Here is a 25,342-nt window from a genome sequence, read left to right as displayed (position 1 = left end):
CGACCGACAAAGTTTCCATTGTCTTAAGTGTTGGACACTAGAAAGGAAACTACCTTAAATTATTGAAGAATCAACAAGTTAGTTGTAGGACATCTAATAGAACCTTCTTCTTTAAATGTTTATTTGATTAACATAAATTTTGCTAGTACTACTTCGGAAATATTAGTAACCAGTGGAGGTTTCATCATTGTATACGATAAATAAGATGATTATAATATGACGACTAGCATCAAATAATATCGAGGGATAGAGTCTTTGTGTAATCAATCTAGTTTTAGGTTCCCCCTGTTCAGTCTAGTTGGTCTTGGCGTATGATCTGCAAAACTAAGGAAAAATTGAAGGAAGGGTTCTATGCAGGGGAGTGGACTGAGCAACATGCTTATTCTGTTGCTCATGGGTACCATTGGCTGCAAGGCCCTCAGGAAAAGGTGAGTTGGCTTCCTCTGATTTGGAATAAAATTAACTTACCTAAGCACTCGTTCATTGGGTGGCTAGCTGTCCAAAAGCGACTCCTGACAAAGGATAGATTGTTGCAGTTTGGGGTCATCTCTGATGATCATTGTGACTTGTGTATGGCTCACACTGAGACGCATCAACACATATTATATGAATGTGTCTTTAGTGCCAGGTGCTGGTGTTTGCTGAAGCACTGGCTAGGGATTAATATGCCTGCTGATAATATTCTGGGATGGAGTTTACAGTGGCGCTGCAGATCTTTGGTGAAGAAACATATTGTATTTGCTGCTCTACTTGCAATGGTGTATCATATATGGCAAGTTCTCAACCTTAGTAGGATTGATCTTTTGGTACCTAGACCTGAGGTGATTGTTGCGAGGGTGAAGAAAGATGTCCAGCTGCGTGGTCATTGCATTACATGGGGGACTAGACTTCAACAGATGAATTGGTTACCATGGACTAGTATGATTTGATCGTGTATACTAGTAGGTTATGGTAATTTGTTGTGATGTACTTGGTGAACTTGTAATCTTAAACTCATTATTATTATAATATATTTCACATTTCACCAAAAAATAATAATATAGTTTTAGGTTTATAGTTGTACTTAATTATGACTATTAAGTGCATAAACTCTAAATAAGAATATAAACTTGTTAAGATACAAAAGAGGTTTCACTTTTGTGACCCTATACACCACGATTTGATGTATGGCTAGTCCATTATCAAGGTGATTATATTCTAAACCAAACTATAATGATATATCATGAAGGTGATGCAAGACCCAAATTGGTAACCCAAGATTGAACCTTAGATTCTGGAATGATGAACGCAAAGAGTTATCGAGTACTCTTGAAACCATTAGATCTTATGGTATATGCGTATCTTGTATTCAAAGCAAGATGTCTCGTGCCTTTTGGTTTAAAAGGAGATCGAGGTTGTAAATCATTGATCCAAAATAGGTTGATCATTTTCTTTTACCAACGATTTAAGTTGACACTAATATGTTCGCTTAATAAGGTAAATAGAGAAATCTTTGAAGAAGTTCAAAGAGTTCAAGGACGCACAATTTGATCGTAATGGGAATATCTAAGTGATAACTTTGATATAAGCCAAAGGAAATGTGATATAGTATCACAAATTAATCTCTCTTAGCACGCATTATGGGATAATGTGTGGTTGGATAAAGAAATCAAACGCTATTCGATATGGTTTGGAGTTCAATCAAGTTACTTTGAGTTACTTGATCCTTTTGGGGATTTTATCATTTTGTCTAAATTATTTTTCCACTAAATCTAAAACAAATCATATGAGATATAAAATGGTAGGGTACCATGTTTGTAAGTTTTTCAAAAGAAACAAATGCTCATTTTTCCTTACTATAATCACGAGTACAACGGGTTTGTGGCTCGTGAAGCTGCCTTTCTAGAATACAAGTTTATTTCTAGAAGACATAGTGGGAGAAATTATTCAAAGAGCCACAAAGAATGTTATGTCGCAAGAAACTGGTCTTTCTTGGCTACATTAGATGTTTTGTGTAAGACGCTGTTTCTTCAAAACCTAAGAGGTTAAAGTCATCACTTGTTGAAGACGATAAATTAGTGTTACTTTTAGAAAGTAAAGAGCTTGCAACTTACAAAGAAATTGTTTGATTCAAGTTGATTACTTCTGGAAAGTAATGAACATTTGACTTACATGAGAGTGTTTAAGTCACAACTCAATACAAGGCTTAGAGCCATGAAAATCCGAACTAAATTCCAAGTGAATTGTTAGATATCAAAGCTTTATTGGTGGCAAAGGGTTTTGCACTAGTTGAAATGGTTAAGTCTATTTGGATCTTCTTAGGGATTGTGTTTCATTATGATGATATACATATGTCGAGTGAATCTAAAACCCACTTCTTAAATTAGAAGGAATGTATTCAATACATGTCTTGAGTTTTGTAGATTCTTGCAATCCTAAGATAATGTGAAACTTAAGAGAGGGTCTTAAGCAGGACATCAATGAGTTGAAATCAACATTTTGATCATGTGATAAAACTTTTCTCAAAGGGTTGAGAAGTTGTGTTTATACATGAAGTTTAGTAAGAGTTACGGTAATTTTAATTAGTCTAATATGTGGATGACATATTGATCATTGGGAATGATTTAAGACTTGGAGATATATAATACATCTTTAATATCCAGATTTATGGAGATAAATCCACATGATATTAGCGTCAATAAGAAGTCTTATGTTGATAAGATTCATGACTAGTTCAATCAAGTTGAACATATTTGATTGATTCCATTTGTTTCCGCTGCCGGATCATTAAATGAGTAATGATGTATAGAACTTCATATAATTTGAGTATGATGAGTTGTTTCAAGTCGAATTTAAGTAATAGTTACCAAGTAAGCCATAAATATTACCCTTAAGTGCTTGCAGAAGCATTAAGGATGTAAAGCAAAGTGTTTTTTATGCAATTTTGTGTAAGGGTGTTACACAAATGACAATTGACAATTGAGATTGCGCATGGTTTCCGACAAAACCATAATCAAAACACATTAGGATGGTTAAGATACCATTGTGGCTATGTTATTTAAGAAATAGATTTTCTAGAATCATTCTAGGCAATAAAGAACAATGAGAGATATTTAGAACGGAAATTGAGTACACTTGCAATCATGGGATGTGCAAGAAGGATGAGTCCCGCACACTGTGAAAACAGTGGGAGCTATTCTAAGGCTAGAGGGCCTATGTCTTGATTGGATCTCGACACGTACTCAGAAAGTTTTGTAATGCAAATGTATACATTACAAAGGAAAACGAGTATGTAGTAAGGTTGAGTAAGGTACAAGAAGTTGATAAAACCTACTAACCAAAGCCTTCTCATAGGCTTAACATGATGAGTCATGTCATTTCAATTGAATTTAGATGAACAACTACATACAAGATCTAAATTGGATATGAAGTAGTAATCAAGTATTGACTACTCATATGATAATCACATTTGTCGTTCGAGTTTTTTAAAATCTGAAAACACCTTTTATACTTTGTTACATCTAAACGGGTTGTAGAGACAATATTGAACTCCGTTAAAGTGAACCCGGATTAACATGGTATTTGCCCATAGTCACTTGTATGAGGTGACGTCTCGAAGTGACTAGAGTGTGATGCGATTGATGGCAAGTTCAAATGCCATAGAGTCATATGAGATGACTAGTCGATCACATAGGCAGACTGTTAGGAACACTTTGTCGGGCCTTATGACCACTTATAGAGTTCTGGCAAATTTATATAGCCTGGTTGTGGCGAGAGCTACTATAGTATTCTAATGAGTCGATTCTTTTGACTAAAGACTGTTCACCTAAGGTGGCACATTTTCAGATTAACTTTGATTTGTGTTACTACGACCTTCGTAAATGGGGTCAAATGGGCATATTTTGGGTTATGATGGCTGTGGCTAGTCGAAGGGAATGAGTGCGATATGAATTATCCACCCCCTTGTCAGGGTTAAAACAATATCTCAGGGCCACTCGAGGAGTAATGAACTGGAAATGCGTGGCCACGCTCGGAAGGTATCTATGGTAGATAACTCCGGTCAATCAGTTATTCTCCAGATCGAGGAAACCACTCTCGATATGATCACTTGCAAGTACGACCTGAAAGACACCTTGCATTGAGTGGGAGATAGTAATAGGACAAGAGAATTGGTGACGCACACTTGTCGAGGACAAGTGAGAGATTGTTGGAATATGTGTCCTCCGACAATAATGCGATCACAACTGTTGATCATGATGATCACATGTTTAAATCTCATTTTAAGAATACATGTGGGATGTAATAATTTTACAGTCAACTGGTCCACACATATCGGTAATGATTGACTGACTAGAGTTTGACATTACTGTCGTGCGACGGTGGTGATCAGTTGATCCCCTTAGGTCATACCTATAGGGAAATACTCTCAATTGATTATTTAATTAATCGTATGCCGATACGAGTTAATTAAATTGCTTAAAATTGACGGATGATTTTGTGAGTAAAATTAACGTGTCTTATTGTAATTCGATTATATTAGATACGGTCTAAGTAATTGTATTGTTTTATTACTTAGATAAAATTATTGTTTACGAAACAATTTGGAATTGAAATTGAATGAATAATTTATTATAAATACAAGACGTTGTAATTTATAATTTGATAAACCGTTATGGTACAAGTAATTACGAATTACTAGTCGATTTTGTAAATGACATATTTTATGAGTATATTGATTTTTAATATGTTAAAAATACATTACAAATTCACATGTCAAGTAACATGTCACATATGTCACAATTTGACAAATGACAAAATAAAATGGATTCTCCATTTTATGCATGTACCGAAAATAAGGGTGGGAGTATATAGTTTATATTGTGTTGTTTATATTTAAATGGAGACACAATCATAACCCTAGGTTGTAGGCATGCAAGGCTAAACATCTTGAGAAGAACAAACCTAAAACTAGGGTTGCATGCCTAGTCTCTTGTGAAGAGCAAAAATGAAACATATTGGGCTACCTACCCAAGGCCTTTTTTCGGCCAAAACAAAAGAAAAAGAGAAGGAGTTTTCTCTTTGATGATTATTCATTCAAAAATTATATAATTTCTAGAGTAAGAAAGATATATACAATACTCTCTACTATTTGTGAAAATCCTAGAGAAATAAAACTCACTTATCTCTTCTCCTCTTAACCGAAATAGAGGACAACAAATTAATATTTTGTGTCAAAATTTTAAGTAAGACTAATCCTAATACTAGATCATATTTGTAATACTCCGTATTTATGAGTCTTGGGGTACTCTATCGAGTAGGCCTTACTCTGTCGAGTAAGGGAGTTTTGCGAGATAAAATAGTTTTTGACCTGTTGGGTACTCGATCGAGTAACTAAGATACTCGATCGAGTAGGGGGGTACTCGATCGAGTACCTGGGCTACTCGATCGAGTAGCCGGTTTACGGGGGTTGTTTTCTCGGGTTTCGTTAATTATGCGATTAAGGTATATAATCTTTTCGTCATTCATTCTAATCACTTTTCTAAAACCTAAATCACTGTGAGAAGAGAAAGCAAACTACGTCATCACCTTAATCGCATTGTTAACAAATCCCGGAGCTTGGAAAGTCGGATTTCACTTGTCTTTACACCGTTATAATCCTTGCGTCGAGGGTAAGACCTTTATACCGTTTTTATTGTATTTCGTCAAAGTTAGTTAAACCCTAATATTGGGAATTGGGGATTTTGTTGTGTTATGTGCATAGTAGTAATTATGTGCTTGTATAATTAGGAGGAGGATTCGTAGAGGAAGCTTTTGACTTCAAATTTGTGAGATCGTCGACAATTGTGCTTTCCAGGTAGGGTTTCCCTACTCAGTATTACTTACATGTGGTGTGGTGTTGAGCTGTAATTAGTATAATTGGTTGATTCAGACGATGCTGTGATTGTGATTGTGATTGTTTGTCTGTGGTTCTCGAGATGCGTTCTCGGCTGAGAGGAGTCACTTGCGGGAGTGACTTCACGCCCTAGTTTCGCCCTTCGTGGAACCCGCCACGGAAGGGGATGTGCATATTAATGGGACAGGGTTATCGCTCGGTATGATGAGCGGGGCTTAGGTGGGAACGGCTGCGGTCCCCCACTAGAAGGGCTGGTCCAGTGGACAGTCGGAGACGGAGATGGAGTGGAGTGCTTGATCGTGTATGATTGTTTGAGTTGTATTGGTTACTGTATTGTTGATTATACCTCTTGTGTAAAGAGTACTGACCCCGGTTAATGTTTTAAAACCTGCGGTGATCCATTCGGGGATGGTGAGCAGATATTGAGCAGGTATGACATGAGTACTGTGATAGCTGGGATTGCCACGATCAGATGATAGAAGTCTTCCGCTGTAGTTTAGTAGTTCCCATATACATTTCGATTAGTTCAAGAGAAGCAGTAGTTTTGAGAACATGTATTAGTATTTGGTTTGGTTTTTGGATTGTAACCTTTCGCTAAAGTATTACTATTTAAATATCGTTTCATTATTGTTTATTTGATTATCATTGTCTCGGGTAACCGAGATGGTAACGTCCTTATACCTGAGTGGTCCTGGTAAGGCACTTGGAGTATGGGGGTGTTACAAAATGGTATCAGAGCGACGATCCTGAAACCTGTAACCAATGAACTCAATGAATATAGGGAGTAAATTAAAATGAACCCGGGGTAAATATTGTAGGAGCTAATGCAAAGACTTGGGAGACGTCCTAAAGTCGCGAACTCGCCCTACAATTTTGAACCGGTCACATGGGGGGGAATATCTGTAAAGTCATATGTGTTGTTTGTTCGCTGGTGTATGGATGTGACGAGGTGTGTTGTAAATGTTGGATGTTTGAAGTAGAAGTTGAGAATATGAATGAAATTGAAGAGATATATATATATATAGAACTGTGTTGGAATGAGAAGCATGTTGAGTGATTACTATGTGGCATTAATAACATGATATAATTGTTTGTTAATCGCATGAGCAGTTGAGTAGCATAGTATGCATAATTAAGAAATGATATCGTGTTTATAAGTTGTTTTACATGTTAGAATATGTTATAGCATGCGGGTAGCATATTCGAGTTAGCATGACTCGATCGAGTGGGACTGACTTGATCGGGTGGGTTTTTGACGTTTTTACGACCAGAATCGAGTTTTAGGGTACTCGATCGAGTAACTAGGGGTACTCGATCGAGTAGGGGGTCACTCGATCGATGAGCCTGGCTACTCGGTCGAGTATGTTAGAAGTCAGAAGGTCTGTTTGTATTCTGGAGTCGAGGTACTCGATCGAGTATGGGAGACACTCGATCGATAGCCTCTTACTCGATCGAGTAGGTTAGGACACTCGATCAAGTAGCACCTGGGTAGCCTATTTTCGTGTTTTGAGGTTTAGTACATGTGTTTATGTCTACCGTTTCTAAAATATATAGCTTCAAGATGCCGCCTAAGAGAAACGCTTACTATGCGAGAGCTGAGTCCATGAATACGGATGATATCGTTAAGATGTTGGACCACCAGGATGCTCTTACGGAGGCCTTAAAGAAAGTGAATAAGGATAAGGAGGTTGATCACTCTAAGATCAGCCTTTACATAGCTAGGTTCAACCCAAAGGAGTACAAAGGGACCGGAGAACCAAACCTTCTTGACAACTGGCATCGTGAGATGGAGAATATACTGGACCTGGTTCATTGTTCTGATGAGATGAGGGTAGAGCAAGCTGCGTTCTATCTGAGAAAGGCAGCTGGTGAGTGGTGGGATAAGGTGAAAGTGAGTGCCAGAGAGATGTATGCTAACCAAGGCTTACCTGCTATACCTTGGGATGAGTTCCGTAGGGCTATGAGAAAAGAGTTTGTGCCAGAGCATGTGAGAAGCAAGCTGAGGGAGGAGTTCGATGGGTTCAAGATGACATCTGACATGTCTGTGGCTGAGTACTATAAGCAGTTTAATGAGAAGTCTAGGTATGCTGAGGACATGGGATTGAGTGATGAGAATCTGGCGCTGAGGTTTGAGAAGGGGTTGACCCCTTGGATCATGGATAAGCTACCTGTAGGAGTCCTTACTGATGTTAAGGACGCTTATGAGAGAGCTGGGAGGGCTGAGAGGTTAGTGGAGATGGCTCAGGAGAGGTCTGGTGTTGAGAAAAGAAAGGCTGAGAGTGAGGGTGGTGGCCAATCCAGTCATAAGAAAGGCATCCACAATCAAGCTAAGGGTTTTCTGCTGGGTCAGGGTTTAGTGCTGGGGCTTCCTTCGGGCGTGGCCGTGGGGGTAGCAGTAACAGTTGGGGTATGACTTGCTTTGGCTGTGGCGGTGTCGGCCATAAGAGACATGAGTGCACGAGTGTGCCTGTAGCTTTTCAGGGGACGGGTCGGGGAAGTTATTCTCAGGGACCGGCACAAAGTTATGCGAGCAACAGACTAAGTGGGTCATGGTCTAACCGGGGGAGCCAGAGCTATCAGAGTGGAGGTAACCGCAACGGCGGTAATTCTTATCAGAAACCAGCTACGAACAACAACAACAACAATCGGGGGTCGGGTGCTAAGCCGACCACATCGCCAAGATCTTGTCCGGGGAGGTGGACAGAAGACCGATGGAAAGTGTTCATGATGGACAGAAAGCGGTGAGGAGGATGCACATGTTATCACCGGTACCTTTCTTGTTAACGGTATTCATACCTTTGTTTTGTTTGATTCGGGGCTTCCCGATCGTTTGTATCATCGAGTCATGTTAAAAGGTTGGGTTTGAGAGTTTATGAGTTTGTAAGTGAGAAAGTTTTTATACCTTCGGGGAGTCTCGTATCTTGTGGGAGGTTGTTTAGGGATGTGTCTATGATAGTTGGGCAAGTCGACCTACCAAAGAGACTTGCTAGAGTTTCCTTTTAACGGTTTTGAGATGATAGTTGGGATGGATTGGCTGGGAAAGTATAAAGCTAAGATAGACTCTCATCAAAAGAAAGTGTCTTTGAGAGGGCCTAAGGGTGTTAGTGTGTCTTATCGTGGGTTTTTAGTCAAACCCAAAGTTAAGTTAATTGCAGCTATCACGTTGAAGTCTTATCTGAGGAAGAGATGTCCTTTGATCTTGTGCCATGTGAGAGATGACCGGATAGAGAGTCCGACGATTGACGAGATACCAAGTGGTGGTAGAGTTTGCCGATGTTTTTCCCGACAAGATTCCGGGTTGCCACCGAAGAGGGAGATAGATTTCACCGTTGAGTTGAAACCGGGGACGGGGCCAATCTCTAAGGCACCGTGCGGATGGGTCCTAAAGAGATAGAGGAGCTCGGGAAGCGATTAGATGAACTGATAGAGAAGGGATACATTAGACCTAGTGTATCGCCGTGGGGAGCACCAGTTCTTTTCGTGAAGAAGAAGGATGGGAGTTTGAGGTTATGCATAGATTACAGAGAGCTGAACCGAGTGACGGTGAAGAACAAGTATCCTTTGCCAAGGATAGATGACCTGTTTGATCGGTTGAGTGGTGCATCGGTCTTTTCCAAGATTGATTTGAGGTCGGGGTACCATCAGGTGAAGATTAGAGAGGTGGACATACCAAAGACGGCTTTCACGTCGAGGTATGGTCACTATGAGTATGTGGTGATGCCGTTTGGGTTATCTAACGCACCGGCCGTGTTTATGGATTTGATGAACAGAATCTTGAGACGTTTTGGACAAGTTTGTGGTGGTGTTCATCGATGACATCTTAGTCTACTCTAAGACTAAGGAAGAGCATGAGGAGCATCTGAGGATCGTGTTGCAGACATTGAGGGACCATGAGTTGTATGCTAAACTGTCCAAGTGTGAGTTCTGGTTGGAGAAAGTTGCTTTTCTGGGGCATGTAATCTCTAAGGAGAGAGTAGCTGTGGATCCGGCAAAGATTGAGGCAGTGACAAAGTGGGAAGCACCAAAGAATGTCGCTGAGAATAGGAGTTTCTTGGGTTTAGCTGGATACTACAGACGGTTCGTGAAAGATTTCTCCAAGATAGCTAGACCTATAACAGCGTTGATGAGGAAAGAGAACAGGTTTCGTTGGGATGAGAGTTGTGAAAAGGCGTTCCAAACATTAAAGGAGCATTTGACCACAGCTCCTATCTTAGCATTGCTTGAAGGGATCGAGAACTTTGAGGTTTATACAGATGCCTTAAAGAATGGGTTGGGATGTGTGTTGATGCAGAACGGTAAGGTGATTGCCTATGCTTCTAGGCAATTGAAGCCGTATGAGGAGAACTACCCTACACATGATCTAGAGTTGGGTGCGGTGGTGTTTTCTCTCAAGATTTGGAGACATTACCTTTATGGGGCGACCTTTAAGGTATTTTCCGATCACAAGAGTCTCAAGTACATCTTCACTCAAAAGGAGTTGAACATGAGATAGAGGAGGTGGATGGAGCTGATTGACGATTATGACATGGATATTATCTACCATGAAGGGAAAGCCAATGTCGTTGCAGATGCTTTGAGTAGGAAGAGTGTACACTCCCTGTGTACAGCTCTATCTTTGATGAGGTTGAGAGATGAGGTGGGGAAGTTTGGGATACATATGATTCAGAGAGGAGATCTTTGTGGGAGATTTGACACAGTGCGGCTGATCTTTATGATGATATTCGAGGTAAACAAGCTTTGGATCCTAAGATGGTTGAGTGGAGAGCTGGAGTAGAGAAAGGGACAGTGTCCCGATTTTCTATTCACACAGATGGTAGTTTGAGGTTTGATGGTAGGTGGTGTGTCCCTAATGATGAGGAGCTGAAAAAGACAATCGTGACAGAGGCACATTGTACACCATATTCAGTACATCCAGGCGGAGACAAGCTATACAAGGATTTGAGGAACACGTTTTGGTGGCCTGGGATGAAGAAGGAAACAGCTGAGTTTGTGGCCCGTTGTTTGACATGCCAGAGAGTTAAAGGGGAACAGCGATGACCACAAGGTAAGATTCAGTCTTTGGAGGTACCTGAGTGGAAGTGGGAATCCATTTCTATGGATTTTATCGTGGGTTTACCAAAGAGTCAACAGGCTAATAACATGATATGGGTGATAGTGGATCGACTGACCAAGTCAGCTCACTTTGTTCCAATGAAAGATACATGGACTAAAGCACAATTGGCTATGGCTTATCGAAAGAATGTGCTTAAGTTACATGGAGTCCCTAAGGACATAGTGACTGACAGAGATGCGAGGTTTATATCACGGTTACGGAAAGAGTTGCAGGAATCTTTGGGTACAACTTTGAAGATGAGTACAGCTTTTAATCCTGCGACAGACGGTCAGACTGAGAGAACAATCAAAACTCTTGAGGATATGTTACGAGCTTGTGTGATGGAATTTGGTGGTAGCTGGGGACAGAGGTTGGATTTGATAGAGTTTTCTTACAACAACAGCTACCACACTAGTATAGGAATGGCACCGTTTGAGGCGTTATATGGGAGGAGATGCAGGAGTCCGATTTGTTGGGACGATAGTGCTAAGGCAGTGGTTCTAGGACCAGAGATGGTACATGAGATGGTTGAACAGATTAAGATGATCATGGAACGCATGAGAGCAGCTCAGGATCGACAAAAGAGTTATGCAGATCTACATCGCCGGGATATAGAGTTTCAGGTTGGGGATAAGGTTCTTCTGAAAGTGTCTCCTATGCGTGGTGTTATGAGATTTGGGAAGAAAGGCAAGATGAGTCAGAAGTTCATCGGTCCTTATGAGATCTTAGAGCGAGTTGGGGAGGTTGCTTACCGTCTGGCTTTACCTGCTGCTTTAGAGAGAGTGCATAATGTGTTTCATGTATCGCAGCTGCGGAAGTATGTGAGTGACCCGTCACATGTGTTAGAGGCAGAGAGCATAGAACTAGATGAGTCTTTATCTATCTTGAGGTACCTAAGCAGATCCTTGACCGGAAGGTTAGGAAGACTAGAAGTGGTGAGACAGTGTTGCTTAAGATCCTTTGGTCTAACCACGAGATAGAGGAAGCTACATGGGAGGCAGAGGAGATCATGAGAGAGCGCTACCCTTTCCTTTTTGATCAGGTATGTTTGGTTACGAGGACGTAACCTTGTTTCTTTTAGGGGGGTAGGAGATGATCGCAAAGAGTTTTTAAGAGTTTTTATACCCTTTTTACGTTGTGTCGGTATAGTTGTTGTCGTTGAGTCGGGTTGAGTTTGAGTTAGTAACAAGTTTTTATATTGAGTTTGTTTCGAATGTTGAGTCGGGAGTGTGGTAGTGTGAGTCTTTGTTTTGTGTTGGTTTGAACTTTGGGGACGAAGTTCTTTTTAAGGAGGGAAGACTGTAATACTCCGTATTTATGAGTCTTGGGGTACTCTATCGAGTAGGCCTTACTCTGTCGAGTAAGGGAGTTTTGCGAGATAAAATAGTTTCTGACCTGTTGGGTACTCGATCGAGTAACTAAGATACTCGATCGAGTAGGGGGGTACTCGATCGAGTACCTGGGCTACTCGATCGAGTAGCCGGTTTACGGGGGTTGTTTTCTCGGGTTTCGTTAATTATGCGATTAAGGTATATAATCTTTTCGTCATTCATTCTAATCACTTTTCTAAAACCTAAATCACTGTGAGAAGAGAAAGCAAACTACGTCATCACCTTAATCGCATTGTTAACAAATCCCGGAGCTTGGAAAGTCGGATTTCACTTGTCTTTACACCGTTGTAATCCTTGCGTCGAGGGTAAGACCTTTATACCGTTTTTATTGTATTTCGTCAAAGTTAGTTAAACCCTAATATTGGGAATTGGGGATTTTGTTGTGTTATGTGCATAGTAGTAATTATGTGCTTGTATAATTAGGAGGAGGATTCGTAGAGGAAGCTTTTTGACTTGGTTTGTGAGATCGTCTGACAATTGTGCTTTCCAGGTAGGGTTTCCCTACTCGGTATTACTTACATGTGGTGTGGTGTTGTCTTTGTAATTAGTATAATTGGTTGATTCAGACGATGTTGTGATTGTGATTGTGATTGTTTGTCTGTGGTTCTCGAGATGCGTTCTCGGCTGAGTGGAGTCACTTGCGGGAGTGACTTCACGCCCTAGTTTCGCCCTTCGTGGAACCCGCCACGGAAGGGGATGTGCACATTAATGGGATAGGGTTATCGCTTGGTATGATGAGCGGGGCTTAGGTGGGAACTGCTGCAGTCCCCCATCGGTGGGCTGGTCCAAAGTGGACGATCGGAGACGGAGATGGAGTGGAGTGCTTGATCGTGTATGATTGTTTGAGTTGTATTGGTTCTTGTATTGTTGATTATACCTCTTGTGTAAATAGTATCGACCCCCTAAGTTAATGTTTTAAAACCTGCGGTGATCCATTCGGGGATGGTGAGCAGATATTGAGCAGGTATGACATGAGTACTGGGATAGCTGGGATTGCCACGATCAGATGATAGAAGTCTTCCGCTGTAGTTTAGTAGTTCCCATATACATTTCAGTTAGTTCAGTAGACAGCCGTTTTGAGAACATGTATTAGTATTTGGTTTGGTTTTTGGATTGTAACCTTTCGCTAAAGTATTACTATTTAAATATCGTTTCATTATTGTTTATTTGATTATCATTGCCTCGGGTAACCGAGATGGTAACGTCCTTATACCTGAGTGGTCCTGGTAAGGCACTTGGAGTATGGGGGTGTTACAATATTATTTTAGTCTTTAATAGGTTTCCTTGGGTATATGCTTTTGGGAGAGATTCTAAGCTTGAATCTTGTTCATCCATTGTTGGAAAGCTCAAGAACTAACAAGAAGAAGATCTTGTTGGTGCCTATAAAACCGAAATCATATAGTAAGAACAATGATTTCTTCTCTTATCTTATTTATGTTTGCATGCATAAGATCTAAATTAATTTTATGACTAAATTAATTGTCACATATATAAGAATATGTTGTTTAATGAGATTAATTATTTATAACAGTTAATGTTCGTTGGTGAATTTAAGATCGATTATTGATACTAGACTTGAGTGGAAGTGATTTAATTGATTACATACATACTAATATCGTTACAAGTCAGATTAAAGACTAATAAATTATTACGGCGATTTACATAATTATAATGAATTCGTGTCGGAAATACAAAAGAACAAAACTTTGAACTTGAAAGCGTAATTAAATTTGTAAAACTGAAATCAAATAAAGAAAACTATGTACAAAAGACGAATTTCAGAGAATCGATATGAGAAAATCGACCCTTTAAAATCCGGGATTGAATAGACGACGAAAACCCGCAAATATTGAGTTATAAGGGATTTATGTCGAATTATGCGTTATAATTAAAAAGGAATTATTAAAAATACAATTTTATGTACTGACATGACGAAGAAAACAAAGAAAAACGAAAGAAATAAAAAAAATAGAAAATTGCAGAAGGTCGAGAAAGAAGAAGAAGAGCAAGAGCAGCGGCAGCCTCAGGAAGAGGCGCAGCTGCTGCTGCGTTTCTTCTCGACGTCAGACCTCCGCTATTTTGTAAATACGATTTTAAAAGATGGTTTTTGAGACGGTTTTGAACGTGCTTTTGATATAGACCTTACATTAGATGATACAAAATAAAAAGTACAATAAATAAATAGGATTTACACCCTCAGACTTACATGTTTGACGAAACGAGATTGACTAAGTTAACGTTTAGTGATTTCTCGACTCGAATATGCGTGGAGAGTGCCCTTGTTAAAGGATTTAAAAGATTGATTGATTAAATTAAGTTGATTAAGGTGGAGTTGGTCAAATTGGTCGGTCTATGCAACGTGACTGGGACTCAGAATGATCTGAGCTTACGTGGTCGATTGATCAAGCACGTAGGCGTCGAAAGCAATAGCGTGGTCTAGAATGCAAAGAGAGAGAAAGAAGGGGCAGAACGCCTTGGATGGTTAAAAATGGAAAGATAAAGTATGATTTTGAATGGTTTGCTTATGTTTATGTAAAAAAAAAAAGAAACATTATTTTAAATTATAATTTTATTTATATCCTTATTATCTTGTTTCTTTTCAGTCATTCAGTAAATGATAAATCACTAGGTGGTCTTCCCTTATCTTCCCTAACGTTTAGAGTTGTTCTGGTTTGAGAAAGGAGCACCGGCCGAGCGCCCTGAATGAATAAGAAATGGACAGCAGAGGAAATCAATGATTTTAGCGCATGCCAAATATGGAGACCGAAGGTCTCTATTTATACTAAACACGTGAAGGAGTTTAGGAATGACACGGATACAGAAACAAATCACGGAAATATTCTGGAAAGCATGGAAAGAGGGTTGGGGAAGAGGCGCAGCAACCACTGCGACCCTTGGAAGAGGCGGAACACCTCCTGCGTCATTTCTGCAGAGGTATCCTCCTCAGCAAGAAAGATTTCCGCGTTTTTTTATGGAATTTCGGTAGATATACACTTCCTTATTCCGTGAAACACAATATGCGGAAGATATTTAATGAAAAATATTAAATTTAATTAGGAATAAATATCCAGAGAATTCTAGAACACTCTGGAATATTCCGACTCGGCATTTAAATGGTTTTTAGAAAATAAAGCGGTTTTTGACCCGGACTCCAAATAAACTCTAATTACTGTCAAAACAACCGTATCGGCGCGTAAATGATGACCATGAGGTTGACTCGAGTGTTTGAGCTATCACTTGTCGATGAACTTACGAACTGTCATAAAATTGTTCCGCGTATCAAACATACGCCCCAATCATCACTGGGTGGTTGGCGGGAGGTGCAGAAATGAGGTATCTAAAAATTGTTGAATTGTGAAGATTGGTAAAGGTAGGATATCTACTTAACCTTTCTTATTTGATAAATTGATGAATTGATGAATTTCTTAGAAGACGGATTATTGTTACATGGTTATCGTAAGATGAATTATTATTGCATTATTGGCATGGAATAAATTGTTATTGCATTGCTTTATGATAATTATTCCATCATGAGTTTATTGTTACAATTATTATCTTGAGCATCTTATAATAATTATATTATTATCACTGTTGGTTGGTTCTCTGTTGCTTATTGGCACTTTGAAAGAGGATTGGTATTGTGATTAAGATTATTTGGTTGGCCAGGCACGGGGATGTGGAAGTGTCGTGGACCTGCGCAATTGTGGTCTGGCAGGCACGGTGGTGTTGGAGTGACCATGTTCCTGAGCGGTGGTTGCGATATGACGGTGTATGTATTTGTGATGTGTCAGTTGTGGCACACGGTTAAACCGTGAGTGACGGTCTTTTGGCATGAGTTTTATTATTGTCTTTTGTTGCAGGTTTATTGTATTATTTATTGTTGTTTATTTATCCTACTCAACCTCGTGGTTAACTGTGTATTCGTGAACACCTCTGATGAACCAAATATTAGGAGCAGGTTGATTGTAAGGTTAGCTTTTGAGATGTGATAGATGCTTGGAGGGAGCTTGGGACGTATGACCTTCGTCAGAGTCTAGAGATCACTTAATTTATTCAGACACTATTTATATTATTTCTGCTGCAGTTGTTGATGTGGGTAATAATTACGCACATTTAGTCCCCTAACTAACCTAATTTTGCATACTAATATTGCAATTCATAGCCATTTTATTCATCAATTGCTTCCTATTTGCTTTCCTAGTGCATTTCATATGTCTTGTAGGAAAGAAGATAAATGAGGCGGAATTCCCGTCTCTCACGCATACTCGGAAGCTTGTTGATGATCTTGGACGGACTAGTATGACGAGGAGGTAAGAATGGTGACCAAGGATGATAGAAATAAGGAGTATATAGAAGCATCATAAGCATAGAAGCAAAGGGAGAAGAACTGCTGCTCAACCCGCTAGAGTTGGGAACAACCCGCTCGAGTTGGCCAGTGACCCGCTCGAGTCAGATTCAACCCGCTCTCGGGTTGATGCCTAGGCTTCTCTATAACTCGCGCGCATCCTCTTGAAATGTTTCCTATTCTACCCTTGCTTAACCTAATATTGTACCCACTATATATACTTCATTTTTAATAATTAAGGGATTAAAGTTCCCTTAGAGTAGATTAAGCCCTCTTAGATTAGATTAGGAGTAGATTAGTCTTTAATCATTCCACAAAATTACACTTTAATCTTTCCTTAATTATTTCTCAAACAATCTTAGATCTAGCCTTGTAATTGAAGAATTCTTGGGTTTGTATTGGGGAATTGACAACTCTCCACCATTAATCAAGGGTTTCTTCTATTTTTCTTCCATTTCCTTTGTTCATCTCAAGTTATTTACATTTGGATCTCTTGGGTATGTATTTGAAGACTAAGTAACAAGTCTCCATCTTTATTCAAGGATTCTCCTTTATTTATGTTCATCTTTACTTTCCAAGTTGGTAACCTTCTTAATCCCTCTTATTTACTTGTTAATCTCTTATTTTATTATCTTGCTTAATCATCATGTTCTTTTTTTTGGTGAAATGTGAGAGATTTCCATTAATCAATAAAGAGAATAGTCAATTACAACATCATTTCAAATTCTCTAGTACTAACCACAGCTAGAGTAAAATATCAAGTCTAGAAAGCCACTGCTGATCTTGGCAAGTAACAGGTTGTTGGATCATCTGACTGATTCGAGCATGAACCAACCTCTTCAATTCTTTCACAATATTCCTAGGCACGGTTAGCTGCAGTTCCAGGCGACATTTGTTTCTCTCCATCCAGATGGTGTACCAGCAGGCCAACTTTGCCATTCTGCAAACATGTTGCTGCAAATGAGAGCATCTCCTATCAGGGACCAATTTAAGTTGCAGCCAGGTCTCTATCTGTCCCATAATTTGCTTGCTATATAAGCAGTCTTCAAAAAGATGGGAATGAGTTTCAATGCCATCTTCACACAGCACACAATCCTTAGAGTCACTGATCCCATGAGCATGTAACTTTTCTCGAGTATTGAGTGCCTTATGAGAAATTAACCAAAGGCATGCTTAGGGATATTCCATCTATCCCAGGCATTAGAATACCAGGACACAGGTGGGTGTTGATCCTGTATCCAAGTATAACCAGACCCTACTGAGTAGCCTTTAGGGTCAGCTACCCAGCAGTTATCCACAAAACCAGCATTCAATTTGACCCTGATCTTACAGATGTTCCTCCAATTCCAATTGGGGTCACTAGGAGGCACATAAGTAGACCAATCAGACTCTTTCAGATAAATATGATGAATCCATTGAACCCAAAGCTTATCAGCCTTAGTGTAGATCCAATTTACAAGCTTCCCAACAGTAGCAATGTTCCAACTTTCAGCATCCTTCACACCCAGTCCTCCAGAATTTTTACTGCAGCAAACAGTGGACCAAGACACAAGAGGAGCCCTCTGGTACTCTGTGCCCCCATCCCACAAATAATTTCTGCAAATAGCCACAATCCTCCTTATGATCATTTTAGGAATCAGAAAAATGGAGGCCCAATAATTATGAAGAGTATTGAGGATAGAATTAATCAAAACCAGTCTGCCAGAGTAGCTAAGCTTCCTAGCCCCAATCCCTCTTATTCTAGTGACAATCCTTTCCACCAATATATTACAGTCCTGCTTAGTGAGTCTACCAGGCTGGATAGGTATGCCAAGGTAATTAAAGGGTAGACAACCTTCTTAAAAACCTGAGATTTGCAAAATATCATGTCTCAGTTCAGCAGAAACCTCAGCAAAAACTACTTCAGACTTAGCCTCATTCACCACCAGTCCAGAAGTAGCATAAAATGTAGAGAAGGCTCTAAGCAGCAACATAATAGATCTAACATCCCCTCTACAGAAGAGTAATAAATCATCTACAAACAACAAATGTGTCAATTTAAGGCTTCTACAAAGAGGGTGAAATCTGAAAAACCATTTCTGAGTTGCATACATCAGGGCCCTTGACAAGTACTCCATACAAATTGTAAAGAGCAAGGGAGAAATAGGGTCCCCTTGCCTTAAACCTCTTTTTCCAGCAAAATATCCAAAATGAGAGCCATTCAGATGAAATGAGTAGTGAGGTGTCCTCACACAAGTCATAACCAAATGCTTAAATTTAGCAGGGAAGTTCAAGGCTGTCAACATATGCTCTATAAAGTTCCATTCAATGGAATCATAGGCTTTTTGTAAATCCAATTTAAAAATGCATCTAGAAGAGGCATTACCTCTGTTATACATCCTTACCAGGTCCTGGCATATAAGAATGTTTTCCAAAATACTTCTTCCTTGAATAAAAGCACCCTGATTCCTAATTATAATGTCAGGAAGGACCACAACCAATCTAGCACACATAATCTTCGAAATAGTCTTGTAAATGACATTACAGCAAGCAATAGGTCGAAAGTGTTTAACACTAGTTGGTCTGTCAGTCTTAGGTATAAGAGTAATCATTATAGCATTGATTTGAGTGAGCAGCTTACCACTATCAAAAAAATCTAAAACAGCAGCACACACCTCATTGCCAACTATGTCCCAGGCATCCCTATAAAATTGGCTAGTAAAGCCATCAGGACCAGGGGACTTATCCTTAGGGATGCTGAACAAATGTAACTTAACTTCCTCTACTGTGACAGCTTTGCTCAGCACCTCCCAATGAGTAGGACTGCAGCATTCCCCTAGTCTGACTACCCTATCATTAACAGGAATAGTGCTCTTCTGAGATCCCAAGAGGTCCAAATAATAATCCAAGAATGCCTGCTGAATTTGAGACCCCTCAGTACAGGTCCTACCATCCTTATCCTCAAAGCTTAGAACTTTATTTTGCAACATTCTTTTTTTGATTGAATTATGAAAATAAGCAGTATTCAAGTCACCTTCAAGAGACCATTGAATCTTAGCTTTCTGAATCAGAAAGCTATCCCTAGCTGTCATAAGGTCCCTCAACTCAGTAGCCACCACCAACTTCTGTTGCATCATCTCCATATCACCAGGATGGTCCACCAAATCCTTCTGAATTTTTTCCAAGAGAGCAGCAGTGAGAGCTGTACTATTCTCAATATCAGAAAAACAATCTTTATTAAGAGCTTTAAGTCCAGGCTTCAGTGCTTTCAATTTTTTAACAACAGAGAACATATTAGTCCCCTGGTAAACCTGAATCCAGATTTTCTTCACACAATCAAGAAACAACTCAGATTTTCCCCACATGTTGAAGTATTTAAAGCTTTTCCTTCCACCCATGTCAGCTTTCTTATTAACAATTGTGCAAGGGCAGTGGTCAAACACTCCTTCAGAGTGGAAATGAGCCAAGTAGTCACCATATTCCATCATCCATTCATTATTACCCATCATTCTATCAAGTCTACTGTATACTCTATCCACAGGGTTCTGCTTGTTAGACCATGTGAACATAGCCCCAGTAGCCTGCAGATCCTCAACACAGCACAGAGATACACATTCCTGAAAATGTTGCATTTCAGCTTCAGAAGTATGACCTCCAAGCCTCTCCACTGGGCTCAGCACAGTGTTAAAATCCCCAGCCCAGAGCCAAGGTTCATTACAAGTCAAAGCAATATGCTTCAGGAAAGTCCAAAGTTCAACTCTCTTATATAAATCATTGTGAGCATAAATCATAGTAAGCAAAAAAAATTATCATCGGTCCTAGAAGTCACTCTCATATGGATATATTGAGCATTATAAGCTAGGACATTAACTATGAATAGCTCAGGTTTCCACAAAACCCAAATACGACCTCCCTTATGCTAACTGCTATTAGTAGTTATACTCCAACCTTCACAAAGAGAGGTACTCTTATTCAAAAGATTCATAGGCTTTATTTTTGTTTCTAGTAAACCAAATAACCCTACACAATTATTATGCATAAACCATTTAACCAATTTTTGTTTATTAAGATCATTTAAACCTCTCACATTCCAAAAACCCAGATTATGCATGAGATGGTTGAGAAGGGGGGGTCTTTACCACTCTGCATCACTCCCCCCTAGGATTAGTGCCATTCAAAGAATCTAAGAAAGATAGAGGACCTTTTCTACCAGAAGCTATAATCTCAGTAAATCCACCCTGCTTATTGAGTTTCATGATATGCATAGCAGGAGTAGTAACACTAGGTCTGACCAGAGGAGGGAACCCCTCAGGGGAAAACACAATTGAACGTTTAGCCCTAGGGGAATCCACCTGTTTTTGCACTGGCCTTCAAGCTTGTCTCTTTTGTTTCTCAGGAGGGGGATTTGGTTCCCCTTTTGGTTGGACCTTAGGCTTAGCCTTTCTACACTGTTGTTTGTCATGGCCAAATCCCTTACAACCCTCACAAGAAACGGGTCTCCATTCATAAGTCACCTGAACAACCACCACATTCCCAGTTTCATCAAGGAATTGAATTTTATCTGGTAAATGTTGGTCCATCTTCAATTCAACCAGGACACGAGCATAACTAAGTCTCTTTTTTCAGTAGTAGCAATGTCCTTTCTAACAAAGTTACCCACAAGCCCTGCAATAAGCACTAAACAGTCCCCCAAGAACTTCAGAGGTATTCCTGTTAACCGCACCCAAACAGGGACCATATCAATTTTCTCCTTCACAAGGTCTACATCCACACTCCAAGGCTTAATTACTATAGGCTTGTTATCAAAGAAATAATAACCAGCATTCAGAAGAGAGGACATCCCAGCAGGCTTAGTAAACCTGACTAAGAAAACGCCATTCTCCATGAAAGAGACCATGTCTATACCAAACTCAGACCAAGCCTGATATACATAATCCTCAACAACATCCATATGAGGGTTAGTCCCTAAGATATAACAATAAACAAATTGGTTCCAAAATTTTACCTCAGATTTGATATCATCCGGAGTGAACTTCAGAAGATCCAACTGTTCCTCCTCCTCAACAATTGTCTCCATAACGATGTTTTTGCCACCTTGACGAAGAAGCCATCCAGAGCCTGGTTTGTCAGGCACACCCTCATCAAGGTTAAGAACAGGGATACCCACAATAGACCCCAAAGACACTGTCTTTTTCGCATCACCAGTTTGAGGCCCCTGTGTAGTCTCCTTAGCACTGACCGTCTGCGGAACTCTCTCAGCTGTCGCGTTCACCGTCCCCTTATTTTTTTGATTTTTTGTGTTAGTATTAGATCGTGGGAGTTTAGAAGATGAAGCTAAAGGTGAGAATTGATTATCATTAAAGGTCATGATAGCCATGGTTGTTAGAGCTGCACAGAAAACTAGGGTAAGAATTTTCAGGTTTTTTTAGGGTTTTCTCTCTCTATCTCTAACATTTTTTAAGCGTTTTTTGTATAAACCAAATTTTAATCATCATGTTCATTTGTGTTGTAATGTTTGACACCATTAGTAGCATAATAATCTTGATGTGTAGTGAGTACTCTTCTAGCTAGGGTTAGTGGAGGATTAGGGGAGTAATCATGGGATAGATCTATGCTTAACGAGTTCATATGAATGCTTACTTATTGTACTTTCAACTTATGCACATGTTATGTTTGATAAAATGCTTGATTGACAACCTAGCATGATTCTCTTATCTTTTCAACAAGACTTGTAAGACATAAACTAACTCAAGGCTTGTTAGACCATGCATATAGTTGAATAGGGAGAACCAAGTCGATGTAGGTGTTGTAAAGTTGTAATCAACTCGGCTCCGAGACCTAAGTCTCCCTAGGAATTGTAAGACATAAGCTAACTCGATTCCAACAATAATAATTGCTTGCATCTATATGACTCATTTATGCTATTTTACCATGATTCCCCTATGATCCCCTAGTGTCTTTTATCATTTGTTCACATTCTTAATTTTTTTGCTTGTTTTACCTTTCATTGCTATTTATTGCTTTTATTAGTTTAGAATCATCAATTAAAATCAATTGTGACAACCCTAAGTACAACTACAATTAGATTGAACAATTCGAATACCCCCGTTCTTTGGGTTCGACTCCGACTTACTTGCTATGCCAGTAGTTGGATATAAATGTGTTTTGACGGCGGACAACGACCCGTCGCATCAGTTGTATTAAACATAATTTTATTATTTAATTATCTCGTTTGAACTTTTGTAATAAAACCGTTTGAGGCACTTTAATTATATCGTCTTAAAGTAATTTGGTAATTGTTTGTCTTTTATACTTACTACCTCAGGCAACTGAGATGGTAACACCTTTATTTAACTGGTAATGTGTTGCTAAAGGCTCCTAAATAAATGAGGGTCTTACAAGTAAGGTATGAAATATTGCCATGATTGGCAAATACTGCTGGTGGGTAGCCTCTAAGGCTGACCATCTTTGGATTCAATGGGTTAATCATATCTATATAAAGCAGAGGGAATGGTTCAATTATCAACGTACTGTTAGTTCTAGTTGGACCTGGAGGCAGATTTGTAAGGTGAAGGATAGAATAAAAGGAGGCTATGTGAATGGAGTTTGGGGCACAAACAATGGTAGTTACTCTGCTGCTGTAGGATATAAATGGCTGATGGTGCTCATACTAAGGTGAGTTGGTATCCTATAGTCTGGAATAGGGTTGCCCTGCCCAAACATATGTTCATTGCATGGCTTTATTCTCGGGGAAGACTTCTGACTAAAGATAGATTGGTACATGATACCGTCGTTTAGTACCAAAAATAATTACCTAAAACAACTAACAAAAGTTAGTGGAAGTAGGGTCGATCTCAACAGGGAGATGGGAAAATGCCTGCTAAACTAAGTCCGTCTGAGTAACTATTTCCTGGGGGGTTTGAAGGTTTGTTCTAATCTATGGAGGTCAAAAGAGAGAAAAGAGTAGAGAAAAGAAAAGAAGAAAGTTGACAAAAATCAAGAAGAGAGAAACAGCTAAGACAGTCGGTTCACCATGATTCTCAAGAAATGTAGTTTAGGGCCTTAGGTCAATGCAAATTCGATCTACAGGGTAGTGAAAAGGTCCTTCCGGTCCGCTATTCGCCCTAAAACAATTCTAATTAGCTTCCGCCCTCGTTAGAATGCCCTAATGTTCACTGCAGGTCTTACCTTTTCCAATCTTCCGATCCAGGTCAAGGTGTACCGAGGTTAATTATATAATTGCGTCGACTCAAGTAGACAAGAACAATTATTTGCAGTGATTAACAACATAGATTTAATCGCATCAAACTCTAATCACCTATTCATAGTTCCCTTAGAATCATGGCTCCCCTATGTCCTAACAAATGAATTTAGTTATGCATAATTATCGAGTAAACAACAATAACACATGAACTAAAAGAAGCCAACATAATGGAAATCTAAGAAGAGAATAACAACAATAGGAATCAAAGGAAGGAAAACAATAAATCAAAGGAATTAATTAAGAATTAAGCGTAGAGAATACCGATTACAAAGAGAGAAACAATCCAGAATTAGGGTTCCAAGTATAAAGTTCTAAGAGAGAGTAAGGGGAAGAGAAGTCGAAGGAGAGAAGAAGGAGAGAAAAAATAATGACTCCCGTCATACTTATTTATCCTAATTACAAAAGGGCAATCTCGAAATAAACTCAAGATCCGCATAAAACACCTAGGCTCTCGATCGAGTAGAATGAAACCACTCGATCGAGAAGAAAACTTGACAAACAGTTCGATCGAATAAACATGGTGCTCAATCGAAGACTTCAGAAGATGGTTATCGAGATCGAGTAAAGGCAAAGCTCGATCGAGGGATTTCTGAAGGATAAAGCATTCGATCGACCATTGTTAGTAGCAAAATGGATCGATCAAGCTATATAAGCGCGGGTGGACTCCTTGACACCTTTCGAAGCCACTTCACGCATCCCTAAGTGACGGATTCCAAGCTCTGATTCCTCGTTCTCCAAAATGCATGAGATTAGGACAAGTTTAGGCTTGATTTCGCTCCTTTCTGGTTCATACCTGCAATTTATACAAGACAAAACAAAGTAGACTATTCGGGGGTATTTGTAGCTAGATGCCACGTAAATAACAAAGAAATGCGTGTAAAAATGAGGTGAAAACCTTATATAAAATATACGCATCAGTACATTTTGGAGTTACTGTTGATGGAGGATGTGATTTATGTGGAGTGGCCAATGAGACAAGGGATCATCTATTTTTTGAGTGTGCTTTTAGTAGATGGTGTTTACAGATGCTAGAAGATTGGTTGGGTTATGTCATACCTGCACAAGACACTCTTGAGTGGCGCAGAAAGCTGAGACTTAGATCCCTAATGAAGAAACAACTTATTACTGCAACTGTACTAGTATGACTGTATCAGGTATGGTGGAGTCGTAACAAATGCAGGGTGGATTTAGTTGTCAGTCAGCCTCAGATGGTGGTTGTTCAGGTTCAGAATTGTGTTAGAGTTACTGGGAGAAGAGTGATATGGTCTCATAAGCATAGAGTGGATGAGTTATGGGGTTCAAGACTAGGAATTATGTAGTATATTTGTTAGTCTTGATGCATTTTTCATGTATGGAATGTAGTAGGGTTTTATAATGGTGGTGATGTACTTAACTTTTA

At 39.5% G+C, this 25,342-nt stretch overlaps 1 protein-coding gene across 1 annotated transcript; it reads left to right on the top strand.

Moving 5' to 3' along the window:
- Positions 1-311: 311 nt before the first annotated feature.
- On the top strand, positions 312-929 carry LOC141601126 (uncharacterized). Its single transcript, XM_074421394.1, has one exon. The coding sequence runs from the start codon at positions 312-314 to the stop codon at positions 927-929; it is 618 nt and encodes a 205-aa protein (XP_074277495.1).
- Positions 930-25,342: the final 24,413 nt, after the last annotated feature.

Source organism: Silene latifolia, chromosome 9, assembly GCF_048544455.1.
Source record: "Silene latifolia isolate original U9 population chromosome 9, ASM4854445v1, whole genome shotgun sequence".
In the NCBI taxonomy this organism is placed as follows: domain Eukaryota; kingdom Viridiplantae; phylum Streptophyta; class Magnoliopsida; order Caryophyllales; family Caryophyllaceae; genus Silene; species Silene latifolia.
This window is presented reverse-complemented; position numbering and strand designations above follow the sequence as displayed.

Excerpts from the sequence above, each read along its gene's own strand:
- LOC141601126 (XM_074421394.1), top strand. The coding sequence starts at position 312 with ATGATCTGCAAAACTAAGGAAAAATTGAAGGAAGGGTTCTATGCAGGG.